At 37.2% G+C, this 17472-nt stretch overlaps 1 protein-coding gene across 2 annotated transcripts in view; it reads left to right on the top strand.

Annotated features, from left to right (window-relative positions):
* The window catches only part of ERC1 (ELKS/RAB6-interacting/CAST family member 1), a 310978-nt gene that overhangs the window by 74113 nt on the left and 219393 nt on the right, over positions 1–17472 (top strand). For both annotated transcript variants that reach the window (XM_009332891.1, XM_009332890.1), the window contains exons 3-6: positions 3880–3954; positions 6026–6181; positions 7961–8044; positions 10670–10837. In XM_009332891.1, the coding sequence (XP_009331166.1) occupies positions 3880–3954; positions 6026–6181; positions 7961–8044; positions 10670–10837 (483 nt within the window). The remainder of the gene's footprint in view (positions 1–3879; positions 3955–6025; positions 6182–7960; positions 8045–10669; positions 10838–17472) is intronic.

Here is a 17472-nt window from a genome sequence, read left to right as displayed (position 1 = left end):
GTAACGGTGACTTGGGGAGACAAACAGCACCACTCCAAACATTCCCCCCTTCCTTCTTCTTCCCCCAGCTTTTATATACTGAGCATGATGTCACATGGTATGGAATGTCACATGGTATGGGATATCCCATTGGCCAGTTTGGGTCAGCTGTCCTGGCTGTGCCCCCTCCCAGCTTCTTGTGTTCCTCCAGCCTTCTCAGTTGGTAGAGCATGGGAAGTTGGAAAGTCCTTGACTAGTATAAACACTACCTAGCAACAACTGAAAACATCAATGTGTTATCAACATTGTTTTCACCCTAAATCCAAAGCACAGCACTGTACCAGCTACTAGGAAGGAAATTAACTCTATCCCTGCTGAAACCAGGACAATGGGGCATCCACCACCTCTCTGGGCAACCTGTGCCAGTGTTTCACCACCCTCAGCGTAAAAAAATGTCTTCCTTCTATCTAGTCTATATCTACCCCCCTTTGGTTTAAAGCCATTCCCCCTTGTCCTGTTGCAACAGGCTCTGCTAAAAAGTTTGTCACCGTCTTTTTTATAAGCCCCCTTTAAGTACTGATAGGCTGCAATAAGGTCTCCCCGGAGGCTTCTCTTCTCTGGGCTGAACAACCCCAACTCTCTCAGCCTTTCTTCACAGGTGTTCCATCCCCCTGAGCATTTTCATGGTTCTCCTCTGGACCCGCTCCAACAGGTCCATGTCTTTCTTATGCTGTGGGCTCCAGAGCTGGACGCAGTACTCCAGGTGGGGTCTCACCAGAGCAGAGTAGAGGAGTCATGTTTCTTTCTTAGTCAGATTTTTGTGCACTTGTACAAGCAGTGCTGTTCACTTCAGCCAAATAGATACAGGCCTGCTATTCCAGAGCAGTAAAGTATCTGGATGCCTCTCCAGCAATATGCTGCTTGGTGAAAGCATGAATGGAGTGCCCAGTGTCCACTTTTCAAACTTCAGATATGGACATTTTTCAGGAGGAAGCCACTCCTATCACTTGAGTTGTACAAAAGCATCCTTTGAAATTTTCTGAAGGCTCCAGTCTAGCTACAGTGTCATACATGCTAAGATCTTGAAAAGGTGTCTGTAACAATATTGTGCTGGTGGCAAGACAGAAACTCGCTCTATCCAGAGCTCATGAGAAGGACTGACAGCCACAATATCTTGGAATTATGGTGCAATTCTTGAATCAACACATTAAAGCCTGCTGAGATGGAAACAGGGAAATATGTACTACAGCTACCTTAAGGCGGCTGCTGAGATCATACCCTATGGAGGAAGACCAAGGACACTGAAGAAGAGTCATGTTTTTCATGACAGGTACTGGTAAGAGCACTGAGAAACATGTGGAGGGTGTTGGATCTGCTCCCCGTCATATTGCTAAATGCTCAGGCTGGTCTTGAGTGTTAGAAACTCATCATAGCTTACTTTTATTAAGGCAATATGTAACACTATGATTTTTGTCTCTGATCCCTGATTGAGGGTAGTAAGATAAGCTCTGAGTTTCTTATGGGCAGAGTATGTGGCAGATTGTCCTATGCTTAGTTGAAATGACATTTTTAAAGCAAATTCAACCTCATGATGAGCTTCTTTTCTAACATTATGTATAGCAGCATAACCAAATGAATCTCTAAAATATTGCCTCTGAAGAGGTGGCAACTGGCGTGGTAAGTAGTGGAGACAGACTGGAAAAGTAGTTTCATTGATGTGTCCCAAGAAAAATGCTGAGGATGGAGTAGGTAATAAAAGTGACATGAGGATGTTGGTCCAGCTTGTACTGATGATATCTGTGTTCTGACAGCTTCCTCTTTCTTCTGTGTGTGGGCGTAGGAAACAGTAGAAAAAAGTTCAGTTGTTGGCCTGACTGCTGTCTGCTTCGAAAAAGCTTACAGCTCTGCTAAGGAGATGATCCCAGGGAGAATGCCTGCAGTCTTCAGATGGCCCTATGATCAACCCCCTGGAATGAGCATCTTGGTGTGATGTGTTCCCCTCCTTAGACTGAACATCAGCATATTCAAGATAAAGTGGCTTGCCTCATTGATTTAAACCTGTTGAATAGGTAGAAGCCATATCTGTTTAACTGTAGACAAAAAGAAGCATGCTCCTAATCCTGTAGGCAGATGAAAATTGGAAGGGTGCTAGAGACCAACAGCGTGGAAGGCTGGTGATGAGAAATTACTGATTATGCTGTGCTTCAGACATCAGTTGAGAATAGCAGAGCGGAATGCACGCTGCCCTTTCTTTGGGCATGTACATTACAGGCAGATAGAGGACATCTTGGGCCAAAAGAAAAGTCTAGCTAGACTGTTTAGATTTTAGTAAATCCATTATGTGAATGCAGGTACAGGTAAGAAGAACAACAATAATGGTATTGCTCCACTCCGGTCTATATGGTGTCAGTGATACATGACCAGAGGCTTTCAAGTTATCTGTTGACTATGGGAGAAACAAATACATTTAGCAGGGTTTTCTGGTTTATTTTTTCCGGAGGTGTTTTTTTTTCAGAAAATACCACCCTACTCTGCAAACAAACTTGTAAAAATAGCTTCTCGGGAAATACACAAGTACAGTATTTAAACACAGACAGACCTTCTACTGGATTTTCTTCTTATAACCATTCACAGGCATCAACTTACGCAAATGGTCTCGTGCCAACCTTATGCAAAATTCTTCTTGTGGCCCTTATATCACTATGCATTTCTATCTTGCTCACTTCACAGATATGTAAGAACATTTAACAATCTTACAAGATAAGTAGTGTTTTCAGTATTTTGAAAAGCACTGTACAACTCTACCTTTCTCATTCAAATAATTAATCATATGGAGCAAGGTGCATGTATGACTACCATACAAAATGTTCTCTCTTCACCATGTCTATTGAAAATACCAGTTTGTGGATGGCTTTTTGGATTTGTCTTCTAGGTGTTTGAGGGGAGTGGGTGGCTAAACTGTGTGTGGACCTATACAATTTGTTGTTAGGTTAACTGATATCACAGTTCATACTCTATGGGCACCAAAGTATTTTTATGTCATATAATATTAACATTCTAACAGTATTCACATTCCTACATTTAACATTAGTGTGTAGTGTAAGGACAATACTATTTTAAGACAAATAATGAAAAAGTGGAATAGATACTATATTGTTTCTCCTGTATTCCCACTTGTTGCTTTGAAACCCCTAACTACTTTATACGGTAGAACAAGTTGTTTCCGTTTTCTATCATTTTATTCCTTAGCGAGCAGTCTGAAGCATGCTAGTTCTGTGAATTCACGTCAACAGAAATATCATATAGACTTTTGTGTCCTCTTGTCTGCGTACTCGAGCTTCTAGAGCAATGTGCTATCCAGTCATGTACTTTCAGCTACATTCGAGGCTCAGTGGAGAAAGATTTTCATCATGCGTGATTAAATGTTGCTACTCTAGGGTAAAAAAGTTGGAAAAAGAGAGTTATCAACACAGCTGCACCCTATAGCTTCTTGAAACAGAAGCCACAGTTGTTACTGTTCTCAGTAAGCATCTAGTCAAATAAATTATGTGTGTGTCTTCCTTGAGAAACTAGTAATAGTTTAGATTAGTTTAACAGGCAGATGATAGGGGTTTTTAATAGACTCAGCTGTCATTTCAACAGTTTATTTTGAGTAAGTAGGTAGTCAAAGATGTGTGCCTTTTTAACTGAGGCTGTGATTCTGTTGAATGAACTTTTGCCTATCCTTTCTTTTGATATGAGAAATGATAAAACAAAATGTATGAACTGATAACATCAGAAAGCAGTATTGAATTATGCTATGTATTAGAAAGAGAAGCTTCTAGTATTTTGTTTGTATTTGGTAAGTGGGACAAAATGCCATTAGGCTACTAACTCTTGCTTTCTTTTCTGCTGGTACAGGAGATCCATCGTCGATTTGAAAATGCTCCTGACACAGCCAAGACAAAGGCTCTGCAAACTGTTATTGAGATGAAGGTAAATGATTGCATATAGGCAGCAATAGAGATTGGTCTCTGGAAAATGGGTTTTCATATGAAAGGTGACTCTACCAAGTACCATATACTTCTGTCAGTCTTCTAATTTAAAATAAGTATATTTATTTTATACTGTTTTTTTATCTATTATTATTTTATTTGTTATTATTGATCAGTGAAGAGACAGAGCTGCTTCGTGGCACAATAGAAACCTGCCTTCTGTCTGCCTGCAGCAGCATATACAGATTTCTTTCAGTTAACCAAGAGTCCATTGTATTACAAGGATGGGAATGATGGATTAGTAGGTTTTTATGATGATGTGGGTTATTTTCTTTTTATAGATCAACATTTGAAATACTGCTTTGTATTCTGTGTGTCAACAAAGTTAGCAATTTGCAAACTCAAAACCCACTTAAGGAATGGGTTGTATACCTAGAAAGATGTCTGTATGTCATCATAAACCTAACTTTTCTAGATGAATTTGTGATTGAATTCTTAAACCGTTAACTCAAGTATCTAATGGAACAATGGCAACTTGCCAAGAGCTCGGGAGGCACAAGTGGAGTGTGTGGTCTACACAGCTTTATGCAATCATATTTCATATTGTATGGTCCATAAAGTACATCAGACAGGGTTTGGACAAATACAGTTAAAAAATTGGAAACTGTCTTTGCAAACTATTCTTTTCCATTTTCGTATCTTCTCTTTCTCCCTCCTTCTTTATCTGTGCCTTTTTCTTTTATTTTCCTTCTTTTTCTCCCTTCCAACTCTTCCATTCCATCTCAATGTTTTCCATAGTCATTTCCCATCTTTCTACTCTGGAGCCTTTCATTTACCGTCTTTCTTTCATTAGTCATCTTTGTGGTCCATAGTAATGAAAACTAATTGACCATCTGGTAACAATAAGCTGTCTTTACTATCAACAGAGAAACACCGATATTTCTGGGAAATGATGTGAGCGCTGAAACTAAATACTGTTGTAAATCACAACATATCACTTCACCTTACTACCTCTAATTTTTGTTGCAAAAGTCCGCTTTACCCATTTTAACTTAAGCATCAAAAATTAAGCAGGAGATCCAACTAGTTCTTCATAATGGTCCTTTAGAAAAATCTTACCTCATGAATGAAAACCTATATGTGAAAATCTTTCATGCTTTTTTTCAGCTGTGCTTTGATTGTCAGACAAAAAAGAAATTATGAAGGATTGGTCTATGAAAGAATGGAGGATAGTTTCAAATCCTACCTGTATTTCAGGAAGACAAAATATTTTGGAGAAATGAAATAAAAAAACCAGACTGCTTTAAGAGATTACAATTCATAAATACATATCCATGTTCATGAAGCTCTGTGTGCTATATGAATCTGTTCTTGCTGTTCCTAACACATAAGACTTCTAAAGAAACAGTAAACCAAGTAGATTGACAACCTCTGATCGTCCTGTAGAACTGTGAGGATAATGTTAGATTGACTTTTTATTTTTCCAGATGTATATTTTTTAACCATCAAAATGTTTTATATGTTTGTATATATGAGCCAGAATACTTGAAGGATCCTCTACTGCTTTATCCACTCAAAACTAGATTGTCCACTCAAAACTAGGTTGTTGCATCTTTTCCTTGCTTATGGTGCTTTTTAAGTTCTCCATTTGTGACCCCGCTTAAATTACTGGTAGCACAAACCCATTTTTTTTGCCATTCTTGCAGTCACATTTTGCTGTTCATTCAATTAGAATTAAATTTCTCTGGTTTATGCTGGCTTTGAATTACAAGGCAACCTTTTTTCATGTTCCTTTATTTATCCATCATATACTGTGTCCCTGCTCCTAGCCATGTTTTCTTTCAGTACTAAACTCTTGTTTTTCTTGAAAGGTATAAAAAATTGAAAAATGAGTACTTGAGCACTCGGCCAGATGCTATGTAAAGAGGTGTAGACTGATTTCTGTAGGAACTTCAGGAGTAAATTTCAAGGGCAGGTACATGGCCAACAAAGTATTTCCTTTTTTTGACTCCAATGGTATGTTAACAAATCATCTAACTGTATCTTTATCTGTCTCTTCTAACTGTTTTCAGGATTCAAAAATTTCTTCCATGGAGCGTGGCCTCCGGGATTTGGAAGAGGAGATTCAGATGTTGAAGTCAAATGGAGCTCTGAGCACAGAGGAACGTGAAGAGGAAATGAAGCAAATGGAGGTGTACCGTAGTCATTCCAAATTCATGAAAAATAAGGTATTGAGAAAACAAATGACAGTTGTAAGATAAACTGAGCTTAGTGAACAGATGAGAGAAATTTTCATGCTTCAATAAGGAGTTATGGTCTGGGTTCAACGGTTGAATGGTTCCCATTCAAATGCTGGGAAACAGAATTTATTTGTATTCTGCCATGAAACCAGTAAAATAACTTAAAAATATTTAAGAGAATTTTAAATTCAAATTTGAAAATATTATAATAGTGGTTCAGTAAGGTCAATGGCCCAAATTCTGCTTTTACTGTCACACCTGTCTTTTATTTCAGAAGGATTTTGTGTTTATCTTTAGACCATTGCTAATCCATTTATAGTTTTAGGTTTTATTTGGTCTAGAGTCTTTTCAAATGTAATCTATGGAAAAAAGAGTGTTTCTTGTACTGTGGTACCATAACTAGTAGGTCTTTTTATTATGTAAAGGCTGAAAAGAGCATGAACTGTCACTATTATGGCTTTCCATTACACTCTCCTTCCAGTAGTGGAGTCAGAATGAGAGCAGATTCTACAACAGTGGTGGTGCCAACATTAATTTATGCTGTTGGGAATACAGTACAAATACAGCAGTGAGACATGTTGGTCCTCAGGTATAAAGATGGGCATTGACTACTGAATTGTCTGTAGCCAAAAGTCAATTCATTCTTTGTTTCTCCCAAAGAAGTGTTTCTCAGTCTTTTAGCAGGCCCTAACATTTTCTAATGAAGATTCAGGCCACCTTGTACAGTAAATTTAAGTATGCTGTGAGCAGTCCTGCTTTTCTTAGTTAGATTTTGCGTATTCCCTGCAAGCAATGTACAAATTCCTGGAACAGAGGTTGAAAATTACTCTACTAGGTCCTGAACAATTGTAACCTACTCCATTTGTCCTGCTTGAAATTATTTGTCGAAAAAAGAATGCTGCAGAAAGTTTCTTGGACAAGTGTTACTTGCCCTAAAGTAGAAACATAATAAGTATGTGTTTCTTCCACTTCCCTCACGCCAGCTCACTGATTTACCTCAAGATAACCACATCTATTCTGTTATACTTTCGCGCTTTATCCCACTGAGTTGCTTCTAGGAATTGAAGGACATGCCCTTCAAATTAGGAATGGAGAGATGATTTTAGCACCTGTTCCTTCCATCCTTTCTTTCTTCTTTCCTTCTTCCCTTGTTAGCAACTCTTCAATTTCCCCTGCTCCTCTCCCTCTGTGGGCCTATAGATCTGTTCAGCTACTCAGTTTCTGGATCTCTTCTGTCTACTGTGTCTGCTCATTTATTTTCCTGCAGAAAATTTGCTCCTTTTTGATAACTATTCACTCATGACTTGTAACCAGCTCCAATCTTGGTATCTTGCTGTCCTACCTTGTTTTGTAATTGCACAACATTTATTTTTCCAGTGTTGTATTGTATTGTATAGTCATCTGCGGCTGTATCTTGACAATCACCTTTTTTTTCTCTTAAGCTGAAAAATGTCCCTTTTCCTGTCCTAATTTCCTCATGAATTCCAGTTTCAAAACTATTGGGTGAAGTGCCCCATACTTGACATATATGAACATAACCATAACTATGCATCTTTGTTTCATAATCAAATTCTTGTCTGGCAGCCTATATGAAATTACAGAGACATTAAACTTTTGAGAAGACTTAATGAAGAATGGAGAGAAAATGAGTGACCAATGTTGATCCTTCTGTTCAGTTCTTTGTCACTTTTAGTTACTTGGATTAAAACAGGCTAACTAGAAGCTGACAAATGATAAGTATTTAAAAGCATAACAATGTCGTGACAGGTAGAGCAACTGAAGGAAGAGCTAAGTGCCAAAGAGGCTCAAGGGGAGGACCTGAAAAAAAGAGTGGCTGGTCTCCAGACCGAGGTCTCTGCAGTAAGACTTATCTTTTGTGTGCAGTGGCCATTCACTGGGGCTTGCTAGCTCTCTGGCTTTCGGGGTAGCTTTTCTTCTCTTACCTTCTTTATGACTTTATTATAACAGTAGAACTAACAGCCTGCTCAGCCTTGTAGCTGCCTTTTTGTTCACATGGTTTTGGTGTCCATAACATCACTCTTCAACTGAACATCTATATTTGATTTGTTACTGGTTTTTTTAATGGTATGAGCTGTTTTAACAGTAACTTTTTCTTCTCTATTGAAGCAGATTTTCAAAAGTATTCAGCACCCATTTCGGGGCAGACTTTCAAAGAGATTTGCTTTCCCTAGTAGAACAAAAATAATTTGAGAACATGTGCTGAACTCTCTTAACATTGTTTCACAAAAAATAACAAAAGCTGGATGCTGAACGCTTTTTAAAACCGATTGTTTAATTTTAACAGCATGAATTTAGGCTATTCCTTTGCTGTGAAATTAGTGCATTTGCTGAGTGATCATAGTGTCTCACCGAGCAGAGAGATGTGAGCACTTAATGCTGCCTTAACTTCCCATGCAACTTGGAATGGTACGCACTGCATTCTTCCTAAAGAGCTTTAGCATGTTGGCAGTATGGGCTTAGAGCTCTGAAACGGGGATTTCCAGAGAGAATGATCTTAGGGTGCTACTTGGCAATGTTAATGTAAAGAAATGTGGTTGTGTTTAGATGAGAGCATTTCACCAAAACACAAGTATTTAGGGTACACATCACTTCTGAGATGACTCCAAAAAGAATTTATCTTTTTCAAAGAAAGATGAAACTGGTTTGAGAAAGTTTTACTATAGTTCAGGCTACCAACAAGTTTAAAAAGTTTGTGTCATCTGAGATTTTTAAGGAGACTTTTTTGTTTAGATACTCCCGAAAACATAACTTAGCAGTGTATAGTTCATATCTTCCCAACTATTCTGCTGTGCCTAGCAGTATTGTGCAACTGGTTGTATTGGCCAGTAGCTGACAGCAGAAATAGTGCTGCTAACATCAATACTTCTGTATCTAATTTAGGTAGGTGGTGAAATCATTCTGTGGACACACTTGCTTTTGATAAAAATATGAAAAAAACAACCTAGTATGTTTGAATTAAGTGAACAATAAACTATTGAATAGTTCTATAAATTAAATTGTTTTTATAGTCCTTCCCATTATTCCATTTTAAAAAATTAGTTTGTGTGAGGTTTTTTGAGATACGTGTCCTCCTTCTTCTGCTCCCCTTCTTCCTCATCTCCTCATGTACGCTGTTTCATATTGGAACACAGGAGTCCTTGATGATATCCTTTGATGCTATTTCAATACTCTTCAGTAAAGAGTTTTCTTTCTTTAATTGCCCATTACTGAAATAGTCAAGATAAAACCACATTTACCCAAGCTTTTCCTCTCAGTTATTTCTACTAGTACATGCATTTATTCTAATAAAAAAAATTATAGCTTATATCAATATAATTTTGTTCTTGACACATTCCCAAAAATGGAAGATGACCTGGACAATTTTTTTAGTTTGTGATGTCCTGTAATTTCTGTTTTGAAGCATGGAACAACATACTTTGGGGATTGAGGGATTTTTTTTTTTTAATGTCACAAACAAAATTCTTCAAGTTAAAAAAGGGAAAACTGTTTTGTTTTTAGAGATATGTCCACCTCTGCTATATAATATGTAAAAGTAAAACATTGCTATTTTATTCTGTGAGATGTATTGGAGGCAAACCAGAAAGTAGGTTATAAACTTGGACATAAGTCTACCTTTAGACTTCCCTGTCCTCTTCAATTAAAAAAAATTTCTTTTTCTTCAGATTTACATCAAAATTGTCCTGGGTGATGATTGCACTCAGAATGAGATTTAATCTCATTTCAGTGCTTTACTTTTAAAATTTCTTACTGTTTGTCTTTTTAAATGATAATCCTACCTACATTTGTTAAAATAAATTGGCATTTCCACACTGATTTAATTCACTAAATTAATCTAGAAAATTGCTCTCATGCAATTCCAAAAACAGTTTTCGCGTCATTTTGATGTATATTTGCATCTGCTTTAAGAAGCTTCCATAAACTAAAAAGGTAATTCTTAGAAGATTGAAATGCTTGTTTCGTAAATAGTGGGAAAAGTAAAGGTATCTTTACGTACTCTGTAAGCATGAGGCTGGATTGAGGGATGGAAACTCACCGGTTTGAGGTTTCAAAGCAAACATCATGCTTCTGAGAGAGACCTGTAGGTGGATCATCTTCCGATACTACAGGCTAACATTCTCATTACAGTTCTGCTTCATCTTCATTAAAAACTTATCCCTGCTAAGTAACTGGTTTTGGTCAGTCCTTTGAAGGATGACTAAGAACAGACTGACTCCGTTAAAAAGAACTTCTCTTGAAAAATCGATGCTATTGCTCCCCCCTCTTTTTCCTTGTATCTTTTGCTCATGACACAAATTTTTGCTGGCCTTCCATTCAAGATAACTGAAGGCTTCACAATTCCGTGCGATAAGTTTAGAGTATCGTACTGTTTGTTGGTAGTTATGTGAATTTATAGTTGTTTTTGTAAGGATGGTGTAAATTATTTTTTCCTTTGCCCATCTTGTCTTTCTTTTTCAGATTGGTCAGGTGAAACAGGAGCTGTCACGCAAAGACACTGAGTTACTGGCCTTGCAGACAAAGCTGGAGACCCTCACAAATCAGTTCTCTGACAGCAAGCAACATATTGAAGTTCTGAAAGAGTCTCTTACAGCTAAAGAGCAAAGAGCTGCTATCCTGCAGACAGAGGTGAAATGGGCAATTCTGTACTTACTGACTTTTCATAGCAAAAGACATAAAAAGCGTTATTTCCTTTCTTCTTGCGTGGGTTATACAATCCCATAGTCATTCAGTACTGCTTATTCTGAGCACATTGTATCTTTGATTATATGTTTGATTCTCCAGACCATGGAATTGATCGTAAAGACAAATATGTGTGTATAAGTGCACGCATATTCCTGTGGATGAATATACACTTGTACGACATGCTCCACTAACATGCAGTCACTAATATTATTTTTCCTAGGCACAGATAAATTGGAAGTTGCAATGCCTGAGCTGGGGGGATTTATTTTCAATGACCTTGTAGCTAAAAGAGAGCAGAGAAAGGAAGAGTGTTCCAGTAGTATACAACTTGCTGAGGCTTCACTGCTGCGGTCAGCATGTATGGGAACTCTTGCATGTAAGCCTGTGCTTACACCTGAAATACAGGCTTTCGTGTTTTATGATGCATATTCCAAAATAAAGGAAAAATATTTTCAAAGCTGTGTTTCAATAACAAATGCTTAATAAATTCCCATATTATGTAAGACACAAGTATATATTTGAACATCAAATGGATAATAAGTACAGCATAAATTTATTGCTTCTGGACGTTCCTGAAGAACAAGCATGAAATGTTGTGCGAAGACAGCATTTCAATCCCTTGGCTTGGAAAATTGTAGTGTTAGTGGAAGTCCAAAAGATGGCGGTCATGCATCAAAAAATATTTGTGTTGTTACAGCTAAAACAGTAAAAAGCCAAAGGAGCTATGAAATAGGTATGCAGAAAATTTGTGGGTAACGCTGGTAGAAAGATTCCAAATTACAAGAGTGTAAGAGCATTTATGTGAACTTTTTACCCTCATGTAGCATTTCTTTAGCTATTTTCAGTGAATCTGTGGGTGCACATGGCCTTCTCCACATGCAGAAATCAAGTTACGTAGTAAACATCTTTTGATGTTCTAAGATGGCTTTTCCAATTATTCTCAGATTTATGTAGAAGTTGAAATTGCAGAATCAGTTTCCTTTAAAGCAGTAGCGTTGTAGACATGACAGTGAAAGACTGTGAATGACATAAGTCTTGCAGGGAGAGAGAATATCTTTAGTTATTAGACTTAACTGACACAGATATGGAAGGAAATTCAGATAGGGCCCACAAGTTTATCCAGGTCTGAAATAAAGGCAGCAATTTTAAAGTTTAAGTACAAGTTGAAAATGATAGCTCTGTGTTAAACTTGATTGTATTAACAGATAATTTCAGATGGGTAAATAATTTGAGGTGACTGAACAGGGAGGAGATAGCAGATGGAGAGATGTTAGGCTTCTCTGGAACAAAAAGAGAAAGGTATGCATTAACAAAAATGCAGTTAAAAACTTGCCTTCCTAGTTTCCTATTGGAGAGAAAGAAAATGCGTTAAGTGACCAATTTTAGTTGTGACTTAATTCTACAAGCTAGAAACCTTAATTTTGAATTTCTACTTTTATTTTATATTGATACTTTTGGATTATTCACCTGAGACAAGGTTCAGTTGCATTAGTTGGTATAACTGTGAAAGTGTGCTAGTTTACAATCATAAACTTGTTAAATTTGTTCATTCTTTTTTGGTAGTCAGGTATGTACCCTAGATTCGTACATGTTTATTTTTTAAAATATTTACATTTCAAAATATCACTGGAAGTAGGCATTAGGTAAATAAACATTTTTAAATGTAAATTGCAGATTTTGATCCATTACAGTGATCAAAAATTACATAGATATATTAAATCACTGTGCAGTATTGTGACAAACCTACAAAGCTGGAAACACATTTCGCTTCTTACTTTTAAATAATAAAAAGCAGTACTTTTCTGCCCAGGAGAGGTGAAGTTCTTGAAAGAATGTACTTTGTTAACAAGTTAAAAGACTCAGTAGATGGCCATAGTTTCAACTGTTATGGTAGGTAAACATATTTATTCAAATAAAATGCAAGTAATTTAAACAAAATATTTAAAAACAAAAGGACTTGGTTATATACCATTGATAGGTACTCTTGATAGTTATTCAGAACGTTTTGATTTTATTTTAGCTGAAGGCCAAAGGAGTTTTTTTTAATATATAAAGTTACTCTACTCTCTAACTTGTAATATTACTAAATAATCATTGAGAATATTTGTTCTTCCCTGGGTTCTTCCAAATGAGATTATCATATAGCACCACAATACAAAACCAAATCTGATTCCTCCTCTGAAACGTGCAAACTCTTTTTTGCTAAAAACATGGGTGAAAGGTGTGGGGGGATTTTTCTACTTACTGCTTTTAGTTTATTCACATAGTTTGCTTCCAGATATCGTAAGTGAAACTGCAATAACAGTGGAAGATGATTTTCTGCCTGTCTATCAGTAAGGAGTTGCTGTGGAGCTAAAACATTAAAGATACTGTTTTAGAATGATGTTTTTATGATAGATTTATTGGATTCAATACAGTCTAGCATGTTCTCCACAGTAAGATGTAGCAATCTGGTATGGATTTAACACATATGAAGTGTTGTTGATTCAGGCTATTCCATTGTGTCAGAGTAGATATTTAGAATCATCCATTTATGTTCCTGAGAACTTTTATGTAATTCCAAGAAGATATTTATGCTTTTTGAAAGATAATCACATCTTTTTCATCCTTGCTGATGTTCTTGACAGAAAGCTTAACAATTAAATCATCATACACAGTTACCTTTCTTCTGTCTTCACAAGTGATCCTCTGAAGTGTAAGATTGAAGCACGTTGATAAAACACAGCATTGAGATGTTTGTCACTGCATCCTGTCATGTATTTGTGGGTTTTTTGAAGGGAAAGGTATCTTTCTGTACAAGAGTTTTCACTGGGAATAGGGTAGGAATGTGAGATCCTGCCTGGCCTCACCTGTTGACAACACTGGTCAATGTCAGAACATAACTAGCTTCTCTCTGTACACCTCGAGGGAGTTATGAGGAGGGAGAGAGGTGCATTTTCTGTCACATATTGGCAGACATCTTCATAGGGGATTGGTATTTTAAAGTCATATTTAAATAAACATTTTGAGACAAAAGAGCATACCTTCATAAGCCTCTGCCTTTTAGTCTTCTGTTAAAGAAAACTGCAGGTAGGTGGGGAAAAGACATTGCTATAATATCTCAAAAATGGATTTGCCACCTGCCACACCAGAACTACAAAGAACAGCGAGCTGTTTGTGGGGTGTTTATTTTGAGGGCTATTGGGTGGAGAGGATATTGTGGTTAACTTTTCAATTTGTGAAGGAACCTTTAAAAATAGCTCTAAAAATGTACGATCTCTTTGTAAACAAAACAAAAAACAAATCAGTATTTATTTTGGAATTAAGACTTCATCCATATAAAGTTTGTGTTTTGGCCAGCGAGCCCTTTAGCTTAGGTCAGTGCCAGAAGGTATGTGTCTTCAATGAGAGGTTAAGTTAATCAGGGAGAACGTTCCCCTTTATTTTTGTATACTGCCCCAGCTGGCATGGTTCTGTAATTGGTCTGTTCCATATGGTAAACTCAGATTAATATTCAGTAGAAAAATGAATCCAGTCCTCTGGAAGTATTATATTTGCTCTGAATGTCTGAAATTCTCTAAGGGTGTCTTTATTGGGGCTTATACTGGCATTTTGAAACTATGGTAGATTCTCTCAAATCAGAGACAGTTAGACAGTGGATCACATTTAGTGAGGAATGTGCGAATGGGAGCTGGGTGTCTCTAGCAAGACTTGTTAGCACCAGCTACATTAAGACCTATGCTGATACCTGCAAGCATTAAGCTCAGCTCACAGAACTGAGTTCACTGTGTTTAAGTATTTAATACCATGTGCTAGAGATTGTGGAATAACAGTTGAACTGATTTCTGACCTGAACCTGATTTCCAGGCCCTGGAAGCAGTACATCTGTCCCACATTGAATTTATAACCCTAGCAAGAACCAAACAGGCTCTGCACAAAGCCAGGTGTGTGCACCTCTGCTCCATGGCGTGGTCATGTAATCTAAGTTGTCTAGATAACTGGGAGCTGTATGTTCATAAAGAATTCATTCTCAATTCTTCTACAAGACCGTACTGGATATTGCCGCAATTTGTATAGGAAGGTGAAGAGTTAACTCTAACGTAATTAATAAGAAAGATCAGTGTCAAAAATAGAGAATTAAGTCTTGTGAACTACCACTGCCTTCAAAATCAGTCACTAAACATAGCTTTTAAGTCTTAATTACAGACTATGCTATTGGGAAAACAGTTTTAACTCTTACTGTGTTTATATGATGTGTTTGCAAGACAGTAATAGAATGTCACAAAATTGATCCTTTTAAAAATATACTCATTTCAGGTACTTGGAGTCTTCACATAGCAATATCTACTGTAGGATAAATGCAATATTTCACCTCACATACCAAATATGATTTTATGTCTTCCTCTGTGCATTTCTCAATTATCTTTGAATTCTGAGTACTGACATAGATTCAATTACTTCAACATTTACTTTAAAAAGTAGCTGGCTCTTGTTAGAAACCATAGCAAGCTCTAAACACATATTTCAGGATTGATATTCTGTCTGTTCTTTTTGCTGCCATTAATGTAGTCATACCAACAGAGAACAAAATTTTGAGTTTTGCCATTACAGAGAAATCAGGGCTTGGATATAACATAGGGGAGACTGTATTTTCTGATATAACTGAATGGAGTATGGCTTGGTTCACTGATGTAAATCAATAGTTCAGCCAAGGTTTGAACAGGTGGCAGGTAGATGGGAAGAGTCACTCAGTCTCAGGAAAAGAGTAGAGCACTGTTTTTTATAGACATCACTGACATCTTCCTAAACCTGAGTGGGAATCACCAGTGTCATAACACCCTGATTGCTACTGTACAGCGAAGATGATGATAAAAATGAGAAAAAACATGTGTGCAGCCTAAGTGCTATTGACTCAAGCTCTTGAGTCAGTTCTGAAACTCACTGTGGACTTTTGAAAATTTTAGTGACTTCCCCTAAGCTATAAGTTGGGAATATTCTTAAAGCTAAGACTTTAATCTAATTACAGAATCCAAGATTTTAAAAAAGGCTTAAGAATAAATTTAAATTAAATATTATGTCATTTACTGTGTTTATTCTGGTAGTCATTGGTGCTACTAATGTAGTTTTTCTTAGAAATTTGGAATTCTACATGCTTAATGTATGGCTATACATATTAGGAACAGAGTCATAGAGTATTATTTACTGCTACCGGAAAATTCTGTGAAGACAGATCAGTGGTTCCCAACAGTTTTTCATGCATGGTTCTTAAAGTGAAAAAATTTAAGTCTTATGTATGGTACTCAGCTGAAAAGAGGTATCTGCTGCACCTGTATCTAGGAAGGGTATTGTGTTGAAGGTGGCCACAAATGTGCTTATTTTGCTAAAAGCTTCATGGGAAATTGGATGGTACATGCAGGTCAAGTTAGCAAGCCCATTGTTATACGAAGGGCTGGCAGTTGCCTGAGCTGTACTGTAAGATTTTTACTTGCCATGCATAATTAAAGACATGGCAGTCTATTACTGTGAAAGCAGCTAGGTTAACCCAGGGTTAAGACAACACCATCCAAGACGCAAAAGTCAGGAGAAGGGGCGTCAGCACCTCAGTAGCTATTTGCCTAGTCGTTTCCATGTGCAGAGAAAATCTTAAGCTGACTTTGTTGAAGTTGGCATCACCTGACTCCCACAGACCTCAATTCTTGTCACTGTGGGAGGATGCCATACATAAACTGAGCTGACATGAATAAACAAGTGCAGTGTTCTGCCAGGAATAGTGCTAAGGTGATGATTGTGTGTCCTGCCAGCCTTTGAAAATATTCTTGAAAGTGTTTTCTGTGGTTTCCTAGGCAGGGACCTCACACAAATAAAACCAGGAATGCAATTTACCCCAAACCATAAGCTAATATAGAGTTCAAAGAGAATAATCAATCAGAAAATGGAAAGCATTCTGTGGATAAATTTCTGTTTGCAGATGTTCTCTCTTCACTTAATACTGTTCTGTAGGCATCTGGACTGTCTCAAATATTTTGCAACACAACTGTTGAGAGAATGTGGATTTGCTTGTGAGGGAGATTTTCAGTTTCCCTTCAACAGTGAATGAAAATGACTCTTAGCTTTAATATTAGAGATATCCGGAGAAGAACATACCTAATCAATCTATAAAACTGCATGTTTTTAAAAAGAAGACAAAGCCTGATCCACCTGCTAAACTTTTCATTACAAACACTAGCAATCCTATAAATCATATTTGGGTAGTACCTGGTACTCTAATATCACTGCAGAATATACTCCATGCCCCACTTGCTGGGTGAGAGGTCAGGAATGTGATTTTAATAACGTATGTGTAAGTGAGAAGGCTCCAGACGTAGAGGTGGCAGCGGGATTGCAGTGCTGATGGGGAGAGCAGGGCAGTTCTTTTCCCCACTGGCAAATGCTTATTGCTCTGTGTAAAAGGAATCGGACAAAAGAGCAAAGGATTTTGTGGGCATAACATACTGTAAATGTAGAGCCTAGGAGGCAACTTTTCCATTAGCAAATTGAAATGAAGTGGAATTAGAATAACACATTAAAACTAAATGTTGCTCAACATACCGGAAACATGG

Source organism: Pygoscelis adeliae, unplaced genomic scaffold (assembly GCF_000699105.1).
Source record: "Pygoscelis adeliae isolate BGI_AS28 unplaced genomic scaffold, ASM69910v1 Scaffold38, whole genome shotgun sequence".
Classification (NCBI taxonomy): Eukaryota; Metazoa; Chordata; class Aves; order Sphenisciformes; family Spheniscidae; genus Pygoscelis; species Pygoscelis adeliae.
This window is presented reverse-complemented; position numbering and strand designations above follow the sequence as displayed.